General features: G+C 31.7%; 3 protein-coding genes and 1 long non-coding RNA gene across 5 annotated transcripts; 1 reads left to right on the top strand and 3 right to left on the bottom strand.

Annotated features, from left to right (window-relative positions):
* Positions 1–1,500: 1,500 nt before the first annotated feature.
* LOC124912908 lies at positions 1,501–3,265 on the bottom strand. The gene is made up of 2 exons (XM_047453545.1): positions 2,444–3,265; positions 1,501–2,050 (listed from the first exon to the last, which is right to left on the bottom strand). Exons 1-2 carry the CDS (start codon positions 3,259–3,261, stop codon positions 1,501–1,503), a joined length of 1,368 nt encoding a protein of 455 aa, XP_047309501.1. The 5' UTR covers positions 3,262–3,265.
* Positions 3,261–5,004, bottom strand: LOC124912907. The gene is made up of 2 exons (XM_047453544.1): positions 4,942–5,004; positions 3,261–4,102 (listed from the first exon to the last, which is right to left on the bottom strand). The coding sequence occupies exons 1-2, from the start codon at positions 4,958–4,960 to the stop codon at positions 3,261–3,263; spliced, it is 861 nt and encodes a 286-aa protein (XP_047309500.1). The 5' UTR covers positions 4,961–5,004.
* Positions 5,005–5,491: 487 nt separating this feature from the next.
* On the bottom strand, positions 5,492–6,538 carry LOC124912506. 2 transcript variants are annotated; one of them, XM_047453143.1, is made up of 3 exons: positions 6,430–6,538; positions 5,842–6,313; positions 5,492–5,754 (listed from the first exon to the last, which is right to left on the bottom strand). In XM_047453143.1, the coding sequence occupies exons 1-3, from the start codon at positions 6,503–6,505 to the stop codon at positions 5,751–5,753; spliced, it is 552 nt and encodes a 183-aa protein (XP_047309099.1). In that variant the 5' UTR covers positions 6,506–6,538; the 3' UTR covers positions 5,492–5,750. The 2 variants fall into 2 exon arrangements, with proteins under 2 accessions (XP_047309099.1, XP_047309098.1); XM_047453142.1 differs by having other exon boundaries at positions 5,499–5,754; positions 5,868–6,313.
* Positions 6,539–8,757: 2,219 nt separating this feature from the next.
* Positions 8,758–9,843, top strand: LOC124912602. Its single transcript, XR_007096696.1, has 3 exons — positions 8,758–8,933; positions 9,369–9,711; positions 9,785–9,843. It is a non-coding gene; the product is annotated as an uncharacterized LOC124912602 (long non-coding RNA).
* The last annotated feature ends 9,452 nt before the right edge of the window (positions 9,844–19,295 follow it).

Here is a 19,295-nt window from a genome sequence, read left to right as displayed (position 1 = left end):
GTATTTTTTTTAAATAATAATAATTATCTATTAATTTTTATTTATTTTAATCTTTTAATAATAGTAATAATTTTATATCAGGAGTACTAAAATGATTTTAAAAATAAATTATATTTATAATATTTTGAGCTCAATGTTTTTCAAAAGTGTATTTTTATGTTCATTTTAATTCTAGTTTAGGTTGTATTTGAATTATAGTCTTAACTCAACTTCAATTTACAGCGTTTTAATTAAGAGTCAAATTCGTTGCTTAATCATCGAAAAATAAAAATAAACTTAATGAAAGCAAGCCTAAGTTACGATAAGTTACGATTAAGGTAATATAAATAGTATATCGATAATCCTAAATTGCCCACTATATATATATTTTTTTTCATATTCTATATAAAAATATGTAATTTTATACAATTTTTAAAAGAAAATTTTGCATAAAGATAGTATTTGTCCAAAATGTGAAATAGTTATTGAGATAGTAGTAAACCATGCATTATGTTCATTTGTAAATAATACTAATTTGAACATTGTTTTCCCTTATTAGTAATGATTTTAAGTTTGAATTAGTTATAAATTATGTAAATATTTTTTGACAAAAAAAATTATACCCTTTAATCCTATTTTCATATTTAGTATATTTAGAAAATAATCAAATATATAAATTTTTTACATGAATATATGAAATAATTAATTTGACAATAAACATGGGCATTTGTAAATAACATTGTTTTTCTTATTATAAAATATTTATGCTGGAATTTGTTTTCGTGAGAAAATTATGCCAAATAAGTTTATAATATAATTTTTTACTCCTGTGTATTTTGTTAGGAATTGCTCCAAACTCATTAATTCCATTATTCCTAATTAAACATTCATTTAATTCCTTTAACACTAAATTCTTTTATTTAACCTAAAGGTCTAAACCAACCGACAGTATTTTAAACAGCAAAAAATGATCAGACATAATTTAGTTGTAACAAAAAAATCGATATTTAAGTGTCTCTTAATAGTTAGGTTCTTCTATATATTTAAAAACATATAAAAATGATACTATGAGAAAGTTCTTTATTTATTTTTATAAGAAATAAATTGATTTTTATAGTATTTATTATTACTATTATTATTTTTATTATTACTAAGTAGATTTTAAGTATATTTATATTATTTAATAATGAATTTTTGTACAAATAAAATCGATCAAACCAATTTTCTAATCTATCAAACCGACTAATAATTCAAAACGCCATGTTACACTTAATTTTCCTTTTAAACATCCCCTTCCCTATTTAACCGAGAATTCTTACATTTTGAGTTCTTTTATTTAGTTAACTACCGCTGTTGACCCTCCGTTTTTATTTAAAACCTTTTGGTTTCTTAATCGACTATTTCCACAAGAATATCATGTTCTTAGTTTGAAAATAAAATAAAATTTGGTTGGATAAAAAAAAAGGTAAAAGAAACTAAGAATTAAAAACACAGCAAAAGATTATGGAAAAATCTAATCATTTATTGATTAATTTCTTGAACAACTGTAAAATCAAGAGAAGGATTTAGAGGGAAAAGGCTCCAACAAGAATCTTCACTGTCTAAACAACAGCTATGCCATTTAATCCTATAAAATCCAACACCAAAATTTGAAACATCAAACAAGCAAGCGGAGAAGCCAATCCCACTCTCATTAGGTTCAAAGGACACAACTGTTTCCACGATAAATACATCTTCGTCGTCACTCTTTTTCTTGTTTGTTTCGCCACTATTCCTATTGCTTTCGTTTACAATATGCTGAAATAACTTGTCGTTCAAATCTACCATGTCATCTGCCTCGTATTCTGGTCCATCCACCTCCATTTGCTCCTCTGAATGTCGGTTCAAGACACGAGAGGATGATTTACATTGAAGGATACAATAAAGTTTGGTCAGACGGAGAGAAGAATTATCTGGAATGTTCTTCAACTGGATGCATAGATTTAGCGATAAATGGAAGCCTTGCTTGACTGAAATCTCCTCCTGATATTTAGTTGAACTTGAGGCAAAGAGTTCACAAGAAATGAAAGGCCTGCACCATCATGATTGCCAATTTTAAACACAAGGAATGTGAAAATTGCATCATTTAAAATGAAATTTGGAGAAAGCCTTATAAGACTTTTTTTATGCTAGAGTTTTCTGTTTCAGGGAATAATAATACAATAACTCATCGTCATTAAATTCAAGACTTTTACAACTTGAGGTACCCACAAACAGTGATGCTTAAAAGAGGTCAAACACACTAAATGGCGTTAAAGACTGGGAGTTTTTGTTTGATGGAAGGTTATTTGGGTTATTGAAAAAACCTTGTTCCATGGAAAAAGTGGTTATTTGGGCCAAATGGCTTAAATATATTTTTTTGTAATTAATATTTTAAAAGTTTAAAATTTAGAAAAGGAAAAGAATGGGCACCAAACCAACATACCTCATTTGAAAAAACCGCTTGGGCATTCGAAAAGGGATGTGCATCCATTTTGCTATTGTATCCAACAGAAGTTGCAAGCCATCCGATGGAATCTGGCGACTAGTTCCATCATTTCCTGGGTTGGTTTTAAATACCATGCCAACAACAGCTGTAACTGCATCACCACAAATCTTAATTAAGCCTTTTGCATCGCCATTACTACTTGAGACCCGATTCCGCGAATGCAGAAAAGAAAAACATTTGGTTGGCCCATAAATCCTCAAAAGTGAGCCGAGTTCTTTTATGGCTTCCCCTTCAACAAGTTCCAAGCGGCAGAATAAGTCATGAGCTAATGTACCATTTAAATTATCCAAATTTTCTGAACCATCGGTAATGTTAGAATACGACAGAGAAAATCCAGTGGTGAAAGCCAACATAGAACAACTTAGTGCAAGTGCTTGGAAGATCTCCAAATTTCTCTTATTCATTTCTAAGGACGAAAACAAAGTTATTAGATCGAGCTCTCGTGCTATCTTCAATAACCGAAAGGATATTTGCATATTCTTTTCTACTTGGATTTCATAATTTCCACAAAGCTTAAGAATATCTAGAGTACACTCCAGAATCCTTTGTCTTATAGAGATAAACCACCTCTGGAAAGAAAATACTCCATGACTAGTTTCAATGGTTCGTAAACTCTCTCTTGAAGACTGAATACCATTGAGGGCTCCAATAAGCCTATCCATATTTTCATGCAGTTTTATTTTCCACTCAACTTGTTTCGGGGGGAAAAGTAATTGAATTTTCATTTCAGACTGAGCCAACTGCTCCAATGACATTAGCTATAAATACGAAGCCTTTGACAGGCTGCGTACTTCCCAACTTTATAAGTGGACCAATTACAGATTGTATTTTGAGCTAAGTAATCTCGTATAGTACTGTCGAGATGATCGTTCATCTCGTTTAACATGAAATGGTGTGTCGTATATGACTGCAAGTAAAGATAGTAAAGAACCTTAGTATGGCAGTCGAATAAGGAGCAGTGAAGTATACGTTTGAGAACTATCTTGATTTTGTGAAGGATTTCCACTGTAAAATAATCGAATTTCTGGAGGCAACAGACGATGAATTTAGACAAGCAAAGCAAAACCTTTGATGCGAAAAATCTGCCGTTATTTCCTTCAAACTGGTCACAAGAATCAAGCAGATATTCTAAAATTAAACAAATCTTGTCCAGCTCAACACTCCCGAGATCTGGATAATTTTCAACAAGATAAAGAAGAAGACCAAGCAAGCTGTGTCCATCTTGCTGATGAAGATCCTGTACTTGCCGAACTAGCCAGTTGATCTGATCAATGACAAATAACATGATTCTAGATGCTAGAAATGTTGCATCTTTCTTCCCAGTGATATTCTGTGCCAAATCAATCAGAATGCCAATGGCTGAGACTCTTTCTTCCCAGATTGAAGATTGAACTGAATTTTTTAGAACAATAAAGAGCTTGGGGATCTCAAGCATGTTTGTGTCCGACATAGTAGGTAAGGCATATGAGAGCATCATCTTCTGGAGAAGATTAAGAGCTCCACATCGCAGTAAAGGTGAAAATGATGACTCTTCGAGTATGTGGACCAATATCTCCAATGAATCTGCAGTTGAAGAAAAATCGCAAATTTCCCTCGCTGCAATGTATTGTAGACATCTTAGGGCCGTAGCTTTCAAAAGCAAGGGTTTATCTGGTGACAAAAATGTGAAAAGCAGATTTACCTACAATAAAAGTTGACCAAATTATCTATTTGTAAAACTGTTAACATAAAATAAAATATTGAGCCCATTTGGCTATGCTTCTTCAGAAAATTTAGAGTTGTATATCAATCCCAATGAGAAATTGTCAAATTTGTAGCTTAACTGATTTTTTTTGTCGTCTGGATTTTAGGTTGGATGACAAACGAAATTCTAGTAGGATGATATGAATCAAATTTTACGATACCAAAGAGCCCATTGAATTCATGGAAGGATGAAATAAGCAGTTCTCCACTTAAGCCCTAGAGGTTACAATGTTCAGATAGACCAATTTGCCTTCCATCAAAAAACATAAACAAATGCCATATGAAGAAAGCAAATCCATCAGAATCCATTGAGTTCATCAACATTATATCTTCTCAATCACATCAAATGCTGGAGCATTCAATTAATCTATTCAAATAACCAATCCATCTGATATTCCGTATAAAATACAGAAGAAAAAATAAACAATTTGGAAACACTTATTGTTTATATATCTGGATCTGTTCCAGATACACAAACGTTTGAAAACTAAATTTAGTCAGACCCTGGCTTAAAATTTAATTTAATTTTCGTTTCTGTATCTGGATAGAGACTGATTGAGAAATTTATTTTTGTTTTCTAATGTGGAAAGGGATCCAGATAGAGAAATATAAAAATAGGTGTTTTCAACTGGGTTCAAGCATATGAGAACATGAGCAATCTCATCCACTAACTCCATCTGTTGGGATACTACCTGTCCAGAAATGAGGCATATTGATCTTGAAGCAAGTCTTGAAAGAGAAATAAGCAATACACGTGATAGATCCTCATCCAATGAATCTAACAGCAGTTTTATCCCTATCTGCAATATTATATAGTCGTGTTAATATCCACCAATAAGTGCATATAGTAATAAATTTGACACTTAAAACTGCAGTATTCCACATTCTACACTACTTTTCTACAAAGCAATCTATCTTAAGCGAAGATTGTGCGAGTACTATGACTCATTTTCTGAGGTTTACTTGAAATGGAAGGATAATACAAATAAGAACTACAAGCAATGCTTATCTCAAAGAAAAAAAAGTACAACTAATGATCTATAGGTGGTATTTAATTCACTCAGAGTACAATAAGAACTGCAAAGATTATCTATGGCTGATACTAATTTGCTCACTCATTCCGAACAAAAAAAATCCATTACAATAGCTATATTTCATAATAAAATAGCATGCGGATGAATAGATATTGCAATTTAAGAGCAAAACACAATGTTCTGTTCATAGATCAACATATGCAAATACAGCTGCTTCGAGGAAATACTCAAACACCAATGATACTTAAGTATGCTTATATGCAATTCATGTTAATAATGCATAACCTTGTAAGCTTTACTGGCAAGTGTTAACGAGGATCCCATTTTGGAAAACAATCGCACGCCGACCAACCTTACATCCCATGATAAATCAGATGATGTCACCATATTAACTAATATCTCGAAGAACACTGAAGCAAAATCATCAGACAGCTCAGAAAAACACCCTGCAGCAAATAATGACGCCTTCACCTACACAGTTTCTCATATCAGTTCCTTTCTTTGGAAGAATTATCATATTCATAAGGAATTAGATGTTGCCAATAAATAAATGTTGACCTGAAATCAAAACAATTGAGCCTGACCTCTAGAACATCACTTGACATCAAACTTGAAAGAATAAGATACCGAATTTCTGCTCTTTCCTTAGCAATACAAGCACAGCAGCCAAAAAATGTCAATGCAAGAGCTCGGGATTCAGTGTCACCACCATCAAAGACAACCTTAACCCTCCTTAGTAGCTCTACCCTATTCATTAAACTAAGCTTTGACATTACTCTGTCAAGTTGGTTGTATCCTTTCTTTTTACAGTTCTTCCATAAATAAAGGAAAAGTTTAACAACAGAGGCTTGAATCTGTTTGTTCTCTGAGGTAAAAGCATCAGCAAGCCTTAACAAGATTGCATTAGCAAATAGCTTTTCTTCTCCATGGATTAACCCAAACATGTTACTTTCTGACATGTTAACTTCGGGTTCTCTACACCATTGCTCAAGTCTTGGACCCATTTGATTTATGGCTTCAAGATCTTGACCTGGAGGGAATTTAATGTGAATATGATTGAGAACAAAAGAACCCAGGAGGCAAACAGATGATTAAATGGTAAAAGTTTTCAGAAAAGAAGTATCTTTGTATGAATTTGTGACTCACCTGGTTTGTTTGATCGGAGGCTCTTCTCAAGATCGATATTCCATTCAATTGCACGAGCAGCTGAAGTTTTCTCCATGATTCTCTCTTTTCGTAAGTGGGATGTGGTCAATTTTATTCTCTTCTTCGCGGTAGTTCAGGGCAGGACGAGGGGAAAATTTGAGAAGATTGTCTTGTTTGCATAAATTTTAAATAAAAAAAAGTTTTAGAGGTCAAATTGAAACGATTAAAACATTTAGGGACTGATTATAAAATTATTCAAAAAATCTAATTTAAATTCCACATTTTCCTTTCCTTTAACATATTGGCCATATTTTTCACTATTTTTTTTATAAGAGGAATAAGAAAAGGGAATTTAGAGGGAGAATTGATAAAGAATGATGTGTAACTTCAAGAAAGTAAAGAGAAAATTTGTTGATTTTAACCTAAACTAACTCCAGTAAATTATAATTAATATTATAAATATCTCTATTTTCACTGATGCTAAATTTAAATTTATATAATATTTATAATTTTCACAATAAGGGCAAATGAAATAATGTCGGTAAGAATGACAATTTGAAACCGCTCCGTAAAAACCGAACTGAATTGTCCTGTTTGTGACGGTTTTTCTTCGAAATCGAATGGGGATGGGGCGGGGATGGTATTTTGTGTCCCCGTCCCGACCCGTCCCAATTTCACCCCGATTCTTCCCTGAATACCATAAACATAATTAAATATATTAAATTATTAATATATTTATTTATTAAAAAAATTGTTTATATAATTTTATTGTCTAATTTTTATTTTATTTTAAATAAAAATAATTATTAACGATGTCGTGGGATTTTTCGAAACCGAAAAAAGCCGAACGGGACGGAGATGATATTAAAAAAATCCCCAAAATTAAAACGGTGCGGAGACGGTAAATGCATTCCCGCCTCATTGCCATCCCTACCTGTCCGACATCCTATCGACTCAAAATCCTCGATATTCATATCAAACCGAGAAATATGATAAAAGAATTTTTTTTTTTTAATTATCATATTATATTTTATTATTTTGTATACCAAAAATATTGGTAATTTTTTATTTTTATTTATTATTTGAATTGAATATGTAATTATTTATTTAAAAACTACATTAAAAAAATATATTTAAAAAAATAAAATCAAAGACTACCTAAAAAAGAAATAACATATAATAACAATAAAAAAAATAGCGAACTTCAAGCAAGATCTTATTTTTATTATTTTTTTTTTATTCATTTTACTTATTTTGGATTTTAGCCTGTTACGGGGGCATTTCATCAAAATTTCTCATATATTTTTTTGAGATAATTTGATTTTTGCTATAGGCAAAAGGTCAATTTTGCAAAGTATTATTTTGTATGTTATTTTTAAAAATAATCCTTCTATCAGGGTTATTTCATCAAATTTCCCTAAAAAAACGCAGGCAGGATTTTAAACAAGATTGAGGGTAGGTCAAGAGCGCGGGGTGTATACAGTTTTCTGTTAGATTCCAGATTCCAGTTCTTCGTTTAATTTGATCCAAACTCAAGCTCTAGACTCTTGATCCAAACTTCCGAATGCTTTTCTCAACATAAAGGTACTTCTTAAATATGATATGTTACGCAGAGTTTGATGCTATGTCCTGTATCGGAGAGAAATGTTCTAGCCGATAAGAACAAAGTTTGTAAACGGAAAAATGAATTGCTTAATTCTTCTATCTCCCTCCATACCTTTTGCTTACTGTTCTTCTGGATTCTGGTTTTACTCCATCTTCTGAATAATTTGTTGCTGAAACGCAGGAGGAGAATACGATTACATAGATGTAATTACTGAAGGTGAGAGACCGTTGATAGACGTCGATTTCAGATCGGAATTCGAGAGAGCACGATCAACCGGAAGTTACAATTCACTTCTTCAATCTCTACCTAACATCTTCGTCGGGAAATCCGATCAACTGGATCAGATAATTTCCATAGATTCTGAGGCGGCAAGACAGAGTTTGAAGAAGAAGAAAGGTATGCACATCCCTCCATACATCTTAATTTGATTCTTCAAGTTCATTAGCATTTGGTAGTTACTTAAGATCAGCTTTGACATAATATATAATTGATTCGATTTTCTAGTGGATCAGAAGAGAATATCCGAGATCTTTTTGCAATTACTTCCATGGATGCTTCACACCGACCTGTTCAACCTGATATTATTGATCTTGAAAATTTCGACCGCGAGATTGTCTTGGGTGTTCCAAATGAAGAAGATAGATGGAAGATTCTTACTGATGTTCTTCACGGATTCAAGCTTGAAGATTCTTGTGACCTTGTACATATAGCCCGTTCTACACAAGGTTTTATTAGGGTTGATTTGGAACAATTAGTAAAGGAAGCTGAAAATCTAGCTATGAGGAAAGTCATAAACAAAATCAGAATGGAATCGCCTGAAGAAGACAGTGACTGGTTTAAAAAATCTTATCATCTCAATGAGACAGATTTTGTTGGAATAACCATGATGGATTTTCAGGTAATTATTTACTCTTAACTTTTACTCAATTTTTACATATTATGTTAAAGAACTTCATATATTTGTTCTTTTTCTTTGTGAGACCATAGTTTATTCCCGGGAAGTGACTAGCACAACATTCCACCGCCACAGACCCAAACTTCAATCAACATGTTTTAAGTGAGAAACGATATTGGTATCTCATATTTCAAGTGATTATTTCTAAATAGAAAAAGACAATAGCTTAAAAATATATTATTGATTCCTTATTGTTATTTTAAGTAATGGAATGAAATCTAATAGATGGTATTTTAGTTGATGATTTTGAGTAATTGGTTATATCACCTGAAAGATATGTGAGAAATACTTGGAATTGTTTTCTCCTTACAAACCACTTTTATTTTTTTTAAGATTCTTTATGTTTTGTGATTCTAAAAATGATGTGCCTAAGTGCAGGAAGCAATCATAAAGTTCCAGCCTTCATTGAAAAAAGAATGGTTTTCTATTATCCCCGAAGTGAAATGGGAAGAAGACATAGGTGGGATGGAACCAATAAGGCACGAGTTTATGCGTTCCATTGTTCAACGTATTAAAAATCCTGACGATATGGTGATCAATGTTCCTTCATTTTAATGAAACAGGTTAAGTTTTATTTTTGTGTACTGTATTTATAATCTGGATATTTCAGAATGTTCAAACAGAGAAAGGTTTTTTGCTTTATGGACCTACTGGCTGTGGTAAAACATTAATTGCAAAGGCTGTGGTCAATGAAGCTGGGGCTAGTTTTATACACATTAAGGTATGTGTGTTTTTTATTGTGTTATAAGATATTTCTTTTTATTGTGTTATAAGTCCCTTAATTGTTTTTCTAGGGTCTTGAACTTTTACAAAAATATGGGAGAGAAAGTGAATGGGCAGTTAAAACTATGTTCCACCGTGCAAAGATATTCTCCCCATGTATAATTTTCTTTGATCAGGTAACTTATGGATATTTTTTTAGTTCAAATTGTGTTTCTATAATTCATGATTACCTCACATTTGTAAGAGCTTGCAAAAAAACTTTTAACCCAATAACAAGGGTAAAATAGTTTTTTTTAGGTATTTCTCCAAAATTTGTTTTACATTTTATGAAACTAACTGAATATCAAGTGCTTAATATTAGATATTTTATTTAGTTTATTCAAGACTATTTTCCCGAGGTTTAATTAACACTTCAAATTCAACATTAACACTTAATTTTTGTTTTATCAAACCTATCTTTAAACTTTATTTACCAATAAAAATATATTTACTTCTTGGATCACGGTCCAACTACAACTTTTGTGATCTTACCCAACTACATTTTCTTGCCAAACATAAAAAAAAAAATCCAACACAAGTACAAAGTTTGAGATACACTAAAATAACTCAAGATTTTCTCAAAAAACATAGTTTACAAATGTGCAATATTGAGTAATCATAAATGATAGAACTGGACTTCTGGAACTACTAAAATAATTTCTCTCTATATTGGTCATGCATATATTAATGAGTTGATGTGCCTGTTGTCTCATCATTTTTAGGTGGATATTTTGATGAATAAACGAGGAAAGGAAAGTGATTGGGTTCTTGAAAGACTTTTGAATCAGGTAACCATTTCTTTCATATATAGCAGGTTAACTATCTTTTTAAAGGACACAGTAGTAAAATGCACAAAAACTATCTTTTTAAAGGTGACTTGAACTCAAGTTTTGAATAATGTCGCAAGTAACATTGAAGGCCGGTTTGATATAATCATCAAAATAATCTTAGTATTTGAATAATTAGAACTTGTTTGGTGTACAAAGTGGCTTACTTATATTTGTTATTTGTGTTAAATGACCAAAAGTTCATATTATTTCTTATTTTAAAATGTAGTAAAGAAAATAATGATAATTTATGGAAGAATTGATTGATTAAGGAATATTGATTTGTTAAATCTAAATCAACCATATCAAACAAGCCATTGATGGATGTGTATGAAAACAAGTTGTTAATTACTTAAATTAGTTCAATTCTCCTCTCAGGAACTCGGAAATTATTGACTCGTCCATAACTAGATGTGAAAATAAAATTGAATCCTTGTCAATCTTACAGTTATTGATAGAGCTGGACAGTTGTGATGATACATCAAGTATCTTTATTATTGCTGCAACATATAGGTATGTTTGATCAATTAAATTGTGTTTTCTCTCTTTTAGATAAGTAAAAGTTGAGTTACCTTTTGTGGTTTTGAATTTATTTGTCCTAGGCCCGATGTCATAGATGATGCTTTCTTGCGGCCTGGAAGACTAGGAAAACACCTACATGTCGGGTTGCCTAGTCCCGAGGACCGTGGCTTTATTCTAAAATCTCTTGCACGGAATAAGCCTATAGATCCTAGTGTCGATTTATTGGAAGTTGGAAAGGCTTGCGATAATTATAGTGGAGCTGATCTTCGTGCTTTTGTCAGTATATTTTTTTTTTCTGCAATCCTTTTCATGTGAATGATGCTCATATTTGTTGTTAATCTATAGGTGAATGAAGCAGCAATGGCTGCAAGAGATGAAAGAAAAATCGTCTTAGATTTGTCCACTATACATAGAAGGCATTTCGACTTAGCATTCCAAAGGATCTCCCCATCTGTCTCCCTAAAGGTATTTGTTTATTTTACTTTATGTTTACTTTACATTTAAACTAAAGCACCGACATGAAAGTTAGTCAATCAAGACCAAATCATTCTGAAACTGCTATTTTTCATACCCATACAATGTTAAAAAGTTATTAACTTGATTCAAACAAAACATATCTCATCTTTACATATGATAGTTGCAACTCTTTTGAAGGTAGATTTGCATGCTTATTGTTTACTATGTTGCAGGACATTCGATTTTATGATAACTGGTCTCATCAGGCAGCGGGTAATTGACTGCAAATGCTTCTAAGAGTCGTGCGGAACTGTTCCAAACTGGTCTCATCACTCCAAACTAAACTTTTTGTTTTTACTTCATTTGATGTAAAACATAGAATTGATGGTTTCCAATTCAAACTGTTTTGTCTTCTTACTATTGAAATCACATCTAAAAGCTCATTTCTTATACGAATTGATGACTATCATGAAAGTATTCCCATACTTTAGCAAGAAAATCAACAAATTTATTAAAATTAGCATATCCAGGGAGAGTTATATCGACTTTGGACTCGCAAGCAAATTATATCATGTCTGACATTCTCTTCAACCTCGATATTCAACCGATCTACAAAACAAAGAAATACTACATATTTTTTAAGAATTCCCACATAACAAATAGATCGATAAAAGTAAATACAGTGAGAAACAAATCAACCTACAATTACACCTCCATGCATGATTGAATCGCCTTACGGGGCCATTGGCGACGCCTCAACTGTTCCTTATCTATTCGACAAGACGAATTTAACATCTACTTGGAGACCTTTATCAAGTGTCTTCTTCCACTTTTACAGCTGTGAATATGAGGTGCGCATTGTTTTCCAAGAAATTCATTTACGTTTCTTCATATAGATCCAATATTGAATGATTGTGTTATGTGTACTCTCTTTTTTCTTACATTAATATTAAGACTTTGTATTAATAAACAAGAATTTAAGTTAATTTTTGTTATTAAAATAATGATTTATCGATCACTTTATTAATATACTAAAATAACGTAACATTCAACCATCTTAATTGTACGTTGTAGATTATTCAAAACGCTATTATTTTGACATTATATGAGCATTCCTTTAAAAAAATTGACAAATTCGGTAGTGTTTTTTAAAATTTTCACACAATACTTTTTCTTTGATTTCTCTTCAACGTTGTTCTTTTTTATCGTTGCGATTAAATTACTATTCATTTTATAATATTTCTATGTACTATTTACAAAAATTTCTTTTATAAAAGCGCATTAGTTCATTTTCTATTATTAAATTGTGGCTTTGAAAAGTTATATCTTGATATGTTGGTTAAATCATTATTAAGGTAAGGGTTCTCAAAGCTATCATTTAATATTATAAATTTGTAATGGATATTATTTCCGGAATAAATGTTTCAATCAAGGAGAATTTTCGAATTTCAAGAAGATAAAGAAGTATTGATCATTACAGAAAAGATTTTCAGTTATGAGGCGTATCACATCTTGCATATTTTTTTTTACCATTTTTAAGGTTACTTGATTATTAGAAAACTACTAAAAGAATTTTTAAAGATGGTTGCATTTCTTCAACAGCTCATAACTTGTTTGTTTTACAAGAAAAACAACCAGACTATTATACTAATGATATCATCAAAAGTCTATTACTATTAAGTGGTCTAATAATCCATCTTGGAGTTTTTTTTTTCACTTTAAACAAATTTGTACATGTAGTTTATGATACTTGCTGGGACGGATACATCATATGGATAACATTGGAATGGACATTGTCAATATTTGTAAATCACCAACCACCACCAAGTATTAATGAAGGCGACCACCGAGATAGATGCCCAAATTGACTAAGACAACCTTTTGGATGAATCATATCTTTAAGGCAGTGGGATAGTTTTAGTTTTAGTTTTAGTTTTGTTCATCAAATATAATTTGGTTATGGGGCAGGATGTAAACCATGTTGCTCTGGCAGTGGGATATGTGATTGAAAATGGCTGATAAAGAATTGGTGAGGAGATTGGGGGACAATTGATACTTCAAAATGGAGCTGGGAAAGAACATGGGTGATATGTGGACTTTCTTTCCCAACAAATCTTGTTTCATTAATTTTGACAAAAACTAAATAAATCACCCAAATTTGTTTGATTTCTGCACTTAAAGGCATTACAACTTGTACATCGTATCCAATTGTAGCAGATAAAGGCATCAATCAATCAATCCACTATTGTCTATCTCTACACAACACATCACATCATCATATTCATATTCATTTAAAGTCATGTAAATTAAAGTGTACATACTTATTTGATATTTAAGGATGTACAACATCAAACAACTATTAAGTATGTTTATGTTTGTGTTTGTTGCACTCGTCCTGTATTAAAAAAAGAAGAAGATATTTTATTATCAAAATGGAATAGATTTTAGGAAAACAAATATAATTATTATATAGTTTTTCAATACCAATATTTTGTTTGAACAAATTTTTATCCCTCAACTTTTAGTTAAATTCTGGTCGACGGGTCTGACCAGAATTTATAAAAAAACGGATTAATGATCGCAACGGTTTTCAAACTTTGATATTAACTTTATTTTTATGTCCTTATTTAATAAAATATTGTTTAAATTATTATTATATTAGTTATTTTACTTAAATCGATCGAAATAAATTTTTATCTACTGACTTTTTATTTAAATCGTTTAAAATTTAAAAGTAAACTAGTACTACCGTACTTGTAAGATAAACTCTACATTCTATTTCCTAAGTATACATTTTTCTAACCTTTTTTTATATTAAACTAGATACTCTAATTTTTTTTTTTACATTACTCCATTATAAATTCTAAATCCTTCCTTACTCGTATAATTATCAAACATGTCTTAAATGAGTATAATCATACTATAATCAAATTTAAATTTATATAAAAACCGACTCAATTTCATTCATATTTAAGTTATATTTCAATTATCCATATACTTATATATCATCATCTAAAAGAGTTATTAAAATATGGAGATATTTGTTATGTGAACATAAAAAAAAAAAAAAAAAACAAAGAACAGGTCATGACTGGTTTAAAATGAGCAAAAACCTCTTAAGCTGTTAAAATAAGTTTGATCTAGTTTTCTTTTTTTTCAATTTTTTTTATATATAAATTCTATCTATTTCACATAAATATTATTTTATTCATCAAATTAACCTAATCTTTGACGCTTGAACTATTCTCATCATTAATTAAACTATTAAAATGTATTAATTTATTTTTATTAAATTTATATTTAAATTATAAATTTTTTTATTTAACTCACTTAAAAACCCAAGTAACTTAACCTTTTATCAAACAATTTTTTTTAATAAAAAAATCCATTATTTTATTTCTGGAAAGTTCGTAGGCTACAATGAGAGACGGAAAAGGTGGGTTGTGTTGGCCTCTGGCCCTGCATCTCAAACAGATGCTATATGTAATAGAGTAATGATATATACATCACTCTTATACAGCACATTCGCATAACAATTACCTCATTTAAAAAGAAAGAGAAAATATTTTTCTCTCTTGTATTTTTTTTAAGATATATTTTCTCTTTCTTTTCAAATGAGGTATGTGCTATTCGAATGTGCTGTATAAATGTGCTGTATATATCATTACTCTATGTAATATAATATATTAGATGGATAAACTAAAAAAACACTTTAAACCCATTAATAAAATTAGTATAAACTAAATTTCAAAATAAAAAGTCTAAACTATATTAGTTACGTTAATCTTTTTCTACTCTTCGGTCCTCAGTAAAGATTTTAGTTTGTCAGTCCAATGACTCCTCACCACTCATCAGTTCAACACCCAGCATCTAGCGAACATTGATCTTATTCACCGCTTCAGCTTTCAACTATCCGTAATCTAAGACGACGACTGTAATCTGGTGCCTTATTCTCTTCAGGTATTTCGTATTTAAATAGTCGATCAATAACATTAGATTAAGGATTTAGCCATTTAGAAATTTGGCTTTTGGGTAAGTGGTAACAAATTTCAATTAAGGTATGTTTGGTGAGGGGGAATTGGGATTGAGGGTCAATTCCAATTCTGATTTTGTTTAGAGACTTAAATATAAGAATTGGATTTAGAATTTAAATTCTGATGGAATTATAAATAATGTATTTATTTATTACACTTTGAATTATGATCAAATTAATAAAGAATTCAAATTCTAACCAATCAAATAGACCACATGCCCCATTTTTCCTTTAGATCTTTCTCCTTCCCCATTTGTAGCCGTATTTTTCATTTTCCCCAAATCTTCTCTTCTCTTCTTCTTAACCAAATTTTTTATTTCTTCCTTCCTAGTGAATCACAAAGATACATGCTTGATCAAATCATCAGAAGACGTTAAACGATTATAAATTCAAATGATGTGATCCTTAGTAGTTAGACGAGTCGAAGGACTTTGGTTTCTTTGTAATTTCTGTAAGAATCTCTCACTGGCGGAGACGGGCTCAGACGTTACATCACCTCTCACCTCCTCAAGAAATTAGTTCCAGACTTGGAGCTTAAGAAAACAACCTCATCCTCTCTTCAATATCAGGTACCTTCCAAATATCTACTTTAAAGTATCTAAAAAAATGTCTGAATGTCTGGTTATTACAGTGTATGTGAGCCTTCACTATTTTCTCGATCTAACATTTCTTTATGATTAAATAGTACTTCCTTAGGGAGTGCTTGAAAGATGGCGGCGAGAGCCATTCTATCCTTCTGTTCGTCGATTTCGTCGAGCATCACAACTTCTCACACTCCTTATGCTTGTAAGTTTACCCGCATCTTCAAGGTTTGCACTTTTTGCTCCTTGACTTTCTCCACTCCAACATGCATTGTCTTTAACGTTTCCCACGCTAGCTTGATAGAATCCTTCTCAGTCACTATGAGAATGACGTCCTTAGGGAGTGCTTGATAGATGGCGGTGAGAGTCATTATATCCTTCCGTTCGTCGACATTGTCGAGCATCACGACTTCCCACACTCATTGTGCTTGTAAGTTTACCCGCATATTCAATGCTCACACCGAGTAGTTACTCTTCGTGAGTAACGGATAGGAGAGCATCACATTCCCTTCTCTTCCAATCTTCATTATCGTTGTATCTCTAGTTGATTTTGACGACATGTTCTGTAGATAGGCTCTAATACCAAATGTTGGCTTAAACTATTGGATCTTCTAAAAATAGTTATGAAGATATGAAACTCTGAGAAATAGATATTTGTCAAAGAGGAAAAAGTCTTAAGAATTTTAAGTGTTGTATAATCAACTTTTACAAACAACCCTTATAAATGAGTAATTGACCTAAAAACCCTAAATTACTTGTACATACATGCTCAAGCCCATTAATAATTAAATAAACCATAATTGTATAAAAGACAATAAAGGCCTAAAACTTTCAATTTTGTGACAATAAATGTTTAAACTCACAGAGACAACGCTCGCTTGGGAAAAGAATCATAAACGCGATGTTGGCAGCTCTTTTCCATCTCTTTATCTCGTCTTTCAAATCTAATCATGCCATCTTATACAATTCTTCTATGTTTAATTTCTTAAGCCCTAATCTTGACAACCGTCAACGAGCGGTTCACTATCCATGTGAGTCCAATCATGAACAACATCGAGGAGATCGTCGATTACGTCTAGGAAGGCGGAGGCGTCAACAGAATTGAACTAGATAGAATCTTCAGTGGAAACGTACCTAGAGATATGTCGACTAAGCGACTTGAGAGCCTGTTCTAGTGCTATAGGATCATCGTTAGTGAATTTCTCGACCAATTTCTCGCGGACTCGGCCATCGAAGTTGGATAAAATTGGGAGAATGTCGTTGTTCATGATGTATGTGTGGCCTAGGGTTTTAGCAATGTGACGGGCGACAACGATGAACTTCTCTTCTTTGTTTTCAGCCATAGCTGAAGCTTTTAGTGAGATTAGTGAGATTGGTAGCAGAAAAGTGCATCGGAAGAATCAGTAGCTCTTTGGACGATAGTAGATCGGGGAAAGAGAGAAAAAATAGATCTAATTAGATGGGAAGTATCGATTGGTATCCATACCAATCGGTACTAAGGCTAAATAAAAAACGCAGACAAAAATGGTGCCCTTTTGTTGTGGGTTTATTTTGGGCTATACTGATTGCTTTTAACACCAATCGGTATTATATATAGTTTTTACTAATTGGTGTACCGATTGGTGTTATAACTAATTGATATTATTCTAATAATACAAATTGGTGTTACAACCAATCGGTGGAGATGGTCTCTATTTACCATTTTTTTACTAGTGACTTATCGATAAATAAGGTTTTTTAACCTATCAACCTATAGGGTTTTGACGGATATGTACGAATGATCGTGGATGCTTATTGACAAATAAGGCTTTTGAATCTATCGACAAATAGAGTTTTGACGGATAATGTACGAATGATATCAGTACTTATCAACAGATAATGTTTGATACCTATCGACATATAGGGTTTGGATGGATCATGTATGAATGAGCGTGGATGCTTATGGACAAATAAGGTTTTTGGACCTAGCAATATATTAGGTTTTGACGGATCATGTACGTATGATCACGATACTTATCAACAGATAAGGTTTTAGACCTATCGACATATCGTGTTTTGTCGAATCATGTACGAATGATCTTGGTATTTATCGATAGATAAGGTTTGATACATATTGACATATAGAGTTTGGATTGATAATGTACGAATGATCGCGGGTATTTATCGAAATATAAGGTTTGAGACTTATCGACATATAGGGTTTTGAGACTCGATTGCTTATTTAGCTTTTGTAGTATCGGTCCTGGCTCTTTTTGCCTTTAAAGGAATATTTCAACATAATCAGTTTTCTCTTTCCTTTTTCAAAGTGTCCTTCACAACTATTTGAAATCTGTCGGTCAGCATTTTTAAGCTTTATTTATGAACATGTGACACATGTTTTTGAATAAAGGGACACATTTTCCCCAGTTTCTATCTGTAAGCACTAAAAATTAACACTTTAATTTATAATATTAAAATAAATATTTTGAATTATTTTAAATAAATAAGATTAAAATAATTAACTCCATGGCCAAAAACCTATTAAAAATAATTAATTAGGATTAATTGGTGTGCTAATTAATCAAACTAATTTAGGGTTAAGGATAAAATAAAAAAATAAAATTATTTGGGATAAATGTCGTACCCATATTATCTCAAAATAATTTCAGAAAAATAAAGGACAAAAATAAATGATTTTGATGAATTGTTGTATCAATTTCATCTAAAAAGAATTATTTATTTAAATCCTAGAAATAAAATAAATAAAAAAATTGGTAAAATATTTTTCATATTTATTTTAATATTTTGTGTATTTAAAATATCAAAATTAAAGTCAAAAGGGTGAAAGAAAAATTAATTTCAAACAAATCCTTGAGGTTTTAAAAAATTAAGTAAAATCGTAATCGGGTGTAGCCGGAATTACAAGAAGAAGCTACAATCGTGGCCAGAGCCATCAAATGTGCGTTGGAATCCCATCCAACGCTCTAGGCGCGCCCGCGTAGCCCGCTGCGTCCAAAAGAGTGCGCAACCGAGACACTATATCAGTTAACGCCTGTTAGCTGGAACGCTAACGGAGCGCCTAATTGCCAACGACATCCAACGGACCACTGACGGATCGCGCCCCCAGCCTCGAAATGATGTCATT

Source organism: Impatiens glandulifera, chromosome 8 (assembly GCF_907164915.1).
Source record: "Impatiens glandulifera chromosome 8, dImpGla2.1, whole genome shotgun sequence".
NCBI lineage: Eukaryota > Viridiplantae > Streptophyta > Magnoliopsida > Ericales > Balsaminaceae > Impatiens > Impatiens glandulifera.
The sequence above is the reverse complement of the archived record's forward strand: the minus strand, read 5'-3'. Positions and strand labels throughout refer to the sequence as shown.

Coding starts and splice junctions, on each gene's coding strand:
- LOC124912908 (XM_047453545.1), bottom strand. CDS start 3,261: ATGTCATTGGAGCAGTTGGCTCAGTCTGAAATGAAAATTCAATTACTT. Junction 2,051..2,443: donor AAGCGGTTTTTTCAAATGAG/GTATGTTGGTTT, acceptor ATGATGGTGCAG/GCCTTTCATTTCTTGTGAAC.
- LOC124912506 (XM_047453142.1), bottom strand. CDS start 6,505: ATGGAGAAAACTTCAGCTGCTCGTGCAATTGAATGGAATATCGATCTT. Junction 6,314..6,429: donor CCTCCGATCAAACAAACCAG/GTGAGTCACAAA, acceptor AATTCCCTCCAG/GTCAAGATCTTGAAGCCATA. Junction 5,755..5,867: donor TGTCAAGTGATGTTCTAGAG/GTCAGGCTCAAT, acceptor GAAACTGTGTAG/GTGAAGGCGTCATTATTTGC.